At 45.9% G+C, this 5,552-nt stretch overlaps 1 protein-coding gene across 1 annotated transcript; it reads right to left on the bottom strand.

The window, feature by feature from the left end:
- On the bottom strand, positions 1-3,725 carry FAM43A (family with sequence similarity 43 member A). Its single transcript, XM_063916430.1, has one exon. It carries the CDS (start codon positions 3,563-3,565, stop codon positions 2,510-2,512), a length of 1,056 nt encoding a protein of 351 aa, XP_063772500.1. The 5' UTR covers positions 3,566-3,725; the 3' UTR covers positions 1-2,509.
- Positions 3,726-5,552: the final 1,827 nt, after the last annotated feature.

Genomic DNA, 5,552 nt, shown 5'->3' with positions numbered 1-5,552 from the left:
TTAAATTAGTTTCTTTTATTATATTTTCCAGGTGTGCAAACAAACATCGTAACAGTGATGTCCTTTAAAAAAAAAAAAATTATATATACAGAAAGTATGTACAAGTGAACATATTTGTCTTTTGCACAGCAAAGATAACATTTATAATTATGTGACCATTATGTACAAAATATATATATTTACATGTATGAAACACTGGCAAAGTACTTCACAACAGTGCAAGTATTACAAAAACCATCATGGAATGTAATGTAATTAAAACTGGAAGCATCCCAGTGGGCAGTTTTTAAAGGGGGGGAAAAAAAAAAAATGTGTAAACATAGGTGCACCAGTTCTGCTGCAGTATTTGTGTGTGGAGCTTTGGAGGGTGGATGGTCAGCATCTGAGGTATAACACAAATTCCCCAAACTGGCAGATAAGGGTGAAACTTAAACAGAACCAAGACAATATTCCTTTTGCTGCAGGAGCAATAAGAATACATTGCTTAGACTGCGGATGTATTGCTACATAGCAATTTCTACCTCCTGTTGATCTTGTAACTCCCACAATACAAAGAATGTCCTATAATTAACCAGTAATTGTAGTACAAACTGTAGATATGGAGATCAGAGACTAGATTTAATCATGTTTCATTGTGTCAACCATTACACATTGCCAATGTATTCCCACACAGCAGTATATACATTGTCAGCTAGCACACACTTCTAAGTAATAACAGTAAAGTCATCCTCTTATGCTAAATCATGTAGAACCTATTTTGGATGTTTTTCTTGTATGTAATACGTTCTACCATATAGAATTACAAATACACAACCTGCAGATATTGGACATAAAATAAAAAACAGGCCTTTCATGGTGTGAGCCACCAATATTACATCAAAGAAAATTGGTGATGGGGCAGTGTATGGAAACTACAACCATTTACCCATTGGCACTGCCAATACAAGTTCTGCTGCATTGACTGACGGTGCTATGGCTACAGAGATGGCTCAGACTAATGTCCTGCTATAAGTTAGGGTACCTGGTGTAAGAGCAGATTAGCAATACTTCACCTGCCTGTGTCTGACGCCACCACAATTACAGGTGCAGAATAATGAGCCAAGAGCATAATAAACAGGAAATGGGAACGGGTATGTCTTACATTGTGCACGGCCGCTAGACATCCCAGGATTGCACTTTTTCCATTTTGGCTCTGCTCATGCAATAATGACCATCAGACTAGAAATCTCATTCTGAACAGACAGCAGCAGGGAGGAGATGGCTTGAAATATGCTGGAGTTGCATTTGTCCTAGATTAGTGACTTTAGGAATATGAAGGGTAAGAAGTTGCTGCATTATACCCATCTGGTTTAAACTTTATTTTCTAAGGCAGGGTGTCAGAAGAGCTGAAGTGTCGGCAGAGGACCATCCCTGGACTAACACAAACTATACCAACACCCCCTGTGTTTTACAGTTTAGCAGCAGCGCCAATGAAGGCAAAGATTTTGCAGATGCACTAATATTGAACCAATTGCTGCCAGAGGTTCTAGCACTACTATAAAGTACTTGTAATTCACAAAAATGTTATGGCCCAAAATGCAATCTGTTAAATTCTGGTTTCTTTGATCTGTGGAATCATTTTGCAGCCATGATTAAATACAGCAAGTGTAGGAAATGCTACATACAGGTAATACTGATCTGAAGGTGCTAGAAGCCTAGGATCTTACATCTGGCCACAAAGTGCTTACTACATAGAGTATACCATGAACGTTCCACTGTGCTCCAGGTGGGCTTGAACCAATACACTGCTGGAAGGTGAGAGGCATTGCAAATGTCCCTAAAACATTATTTCACATTGGTACTCCACACTTCCATTATAACTGGATTTCTGGGGTGAAATGTCCATCCCGATAGCAGAATCCTTGCTTGATGAATGCATGTGTTATTCCTTTGTCTACTGGCTTTCATTATTCCCATCATTAAATGATGCACTCTGACAATAGAAAAAAGAGGACTTGTGAAAAACCCACATAATGATTAACAGAGTGCACAACTTGGAGGAGTAAATGGCCCAGCATTAGCATATGTTGTGGCACTGATGAGAAGAATGTATGCATCAATATCATGCTGACAAGTGCTATAAAACAATCATCCATGTCAGAAATAAGCTTAGCAGATATTGAGACAGTGGGAAAATGACACAATAGGTCATTTATCATCTGTATGTATTAACCCCATTAGTGCCACAAGATTATGCAAATCAAATGCTGCATTCAGAGATATGCGGTTTATTAATCCTTCAGTGTAAGCAAATCATTTATGCAAGAGGAAGAGGTTGGTAAAGGCATGACTTCATAGCGGAGCCGAGTCGGAAGGTCTCTCTGAGCCATGCACCTACTCCTGGGGAGAAGAGGGTGCCGTCACCCCGCATCACCTCGGCTGAGTGAGCCCATGGGTGATCATCAGCAGCCTGCATGTGCCTCCCCCCCCCCCCTCCTCTCCTCCCCCCATGCTCTGTGTTCCCCCTTCGTCAGACAGTCTCAGGCTCCCTGCATTCCTCGAAGCCATTGACTATGGGTCCGTTCTCGTGGTTGCTCTCTATAGAGGACTCGCTGCCGGTGCTCTCCCCGGACAGAAGCCTGGTCACCCTGAGGTCCGCCCTCAGAGTCTGCAGGTCATTCCCTAGGCTCATCTCCCCCAGGTCACTGATCAGCTGAGACAGTTCTTGCTTGACCTCCTCCTCGCCGCCGCCATCGCCCCCTCCCCCGGTATCCAGCACGTCCTCGCACTCGAAGCTCATAGCTCTCTCTTCCTCCTCCTCTCCCCGCAGGTCCTCGGTGATGGAGCCGAGCTTGGGGGCGCTGCGGCTTCTCTCCACCGGGGGTTTGTAGCAGCACTGGCCGTTCAACAGTTTCCTCAAGGGGACCAGAGGGATGCTCTGCTCCCCGATCAGCTGCTGCTGCTGGTGCCGGGCGTCCTCTCGCCGCTTCAGCCTCTTGAACTCTGCCAGGGCGTTGGCGGAGGTCTGGTACAGGAGCAGTGCCATGGCTTTCGCCTTCTCCGGCTTGGACACCAGCACGGCGTGGCAGCGCAGCATCACCGCCTTGTGCTTCATCTCATGCCGGTAGATCCAGGCGAAGATCTTGGGCAGGCGGGGATCTGCCACGCAGTAGGTGACCCGGTGCAGCAGGTACAGGTGCCCGGGGCGCTTGGCTTTGTCCTCCACATGCACCATGCGGATGCCCTGGGAGCTGACCGTCAGCTTCATCTTGGTGCCGTGCTTGCCCATCTCGCTCTTGCTCCAGATCTTGCACACCGCCAGCTCCGTGCAGCCCTCTCCCTTGGACTGCAGAGTGGTGGCATTGCCCAGGTACAGCACGGTGTAGGTGGGGTCCTCCCCGGTGATTTTGATCTTCTTTCTTTTGGACTTAAACATGCTGCCCACCCGGGTGAGGGCCCCCTCCGGGCAGGACTTGGCGAAGGAGGTGAGGGCGCTGTAGTTGAGGCTCACCGCATAGCCCTTCTGCTTGCTCTGCTTGCTGTCCTCCTCAATCAGGTCGAATTTGTTTTTTTTCCAGGGCAACATCTCGCAGCCAGGATTGCGTCTGCGGAAGGAGAGCCTTCAGCGCACGGTCTGGCGCAGTGCAAGGAGTACGGTCAGCACAGAGCGGCTGTTCATGGCATGGTCACTGCTCTCCCTCACCTCCAGCCTGCTGTCAGCCTTTCCATTGCAGCCCTCCAGCGCAGAGCAGCGCTACATATAGTCTGGAACGAACCATTAGCTGACACGGAGCAGGGGAGCGGTGCATGCGACAAGACCCTCCTCTTTAACTCGTTCTACACCACGGGCACAGATAGGTACTTACAGTAGCTGAATTAGGTAAAAAGAGGATCTGTGCAGCAGAAAAACACATTTCCAATGTACAAAGCTGTGCTCTGCCTGCATAGTTGAAAAGTAAAATTAAAAGTAAGTTAAATAAAATACATTGCTGAGTAAAATGCAGATTATTTCCTCAAGCCAGTACTGGAAACTAATGGCCCTCCATACACTAATAATAATAATAATAATTATTATTATTTATTTATTTATATGGCGCCACATGGGAACAGCAGCGCCCTATTACAGAGTAAGCAAATAAGCAAAAACGTGAAGACAGTGACTTACAGTACAATACAATACAGGACAAGTACAGGGTATATAAACATAGCTGCGTCAGCAGACAACACTGAAATAAGGATCAGGATGGCAGAAAACCGAGGGATTTGGTGCCATCAAAGGGAGTATTGAAAAGAAGATAGGTTAAGAGACGTAAAAGCACATGAGGGAAGAGGACCCTGCTCGTGAGAGCTGACATTCTAAAGGACTAGAGATGGATTGCTGCTATTTCCCAATTCTACAATAGCTGGGTCAGGAAATAAGGAATATTAAGCATGTTAAAAAATCTCTTCCCCAATCCTAATTCAAAACGGTGGAGATCAGTGAATAGAGGATTTTTAAAATGAAGATTTTCCTAGATTCCCCTGACTGTTCGCTGATCAACAATGGCCACCAATCGTCCACCAGGAGTCAGGGAATTGGGGGAACGGGTCTGATGTATGGTGGCCTTTACAAATGTGCAAAAATCTAATCACACAAAAGCATTCATTAGGGATGGACATTAATTTCCAATTAAAAAGATTGATGTCTATGCCTATTTTCTGAATCACAAGTTTAGATCAGTTCTGGAGATGAGAGTTTTCATAGAATCAGGGTCAGACTGGCCCATGGGGCACAGAGGAAACCCCCGGTGGGCCCCACTGCCCAAGGACCCACCCCCTCCTCTAGGGATCAGGAGGTCTATTTACTAAGCCTTGGATGGAGATAAAGTTGCTGGAGATAAAGCACCAGCCAATCAGCTCCTAACTGTCATTTTTCAAACCCAGCCTGTGACATGGCAGCTAGGAGCTGATTGGCTGGTTCTTTATCTCCATCCACTTTACCTCCATCCAAGGCTTAGTAAACAGGCCCCCTGGTTTCAGACCGTGCATTTTAATTATACATTATACATATGTTACATTATACTGCACAGGGCTATGGTGTATTCTCTACAGTGCATTGCTGTTACATTATCCTGCATGCACCAGTAGTATTTACTGTTTATAGTTATTAAGGAGCCCAGACTTTGCACTCTATAATGGTTAGCTAAGCATCTGTGGAGACATGGGGCCCTACCACTGTATTTCCCTGGTGGGCCCTTCATGCCCCAGTCCAACACTGCATAGAATAGATCCAAAATAATGCTTTTCATTTGCAGGGGAGTTTCCTGATTTGTGGGAGACTGCTCAGCTATTGTATGTAAAATGACTTGAATATTGGAGGTGCCTGAAATTCTGACTTTCAATGGGATGCATTATGCACCTGTCAGTTGCACTTTAAGCTGTCCCCCTATTAGCATATTCGTTCTGCTAGGCAGGAGTCTCTAGTGTACACTTGCCTACTCTCCCGGAACGTCCAGGAGACTTCCGAATCTTGGGTGGCTCTCCTGGGTACCTTGAAATGTGGGAAAGTCTCCCAGGAGCTCCCCCACACAGCC

Source organism: Pseudophryne corroboree, chromosome 4 (genome assembly GCF_028390025.1).
Source record: "Pseudophryne corroboree isolate aPseCor3 chromosome 4, aPseCor3.hap2, whole genome shotgun sequence".
Taxonomy (NCBI): Eukaryota; Metazoa; Chordata; class Amphibia; order Anura; family Myobatrachidae; genus Pseudophryne; species Pseudophryne corroboree.
This window is presented reverse-complemented; position numbering and strand designations above follow the sequence as displayed.

Bases quoted from the DNA above. Each gene is read 5' to 3' on its own strand.
- FAM43A (XM_063916430.1), bottom strand. From the start codon at position 3,565: ATGTTGCCCTGGAAAAAAAACAAATTCGACCTGATTGAGGAGGACAGC.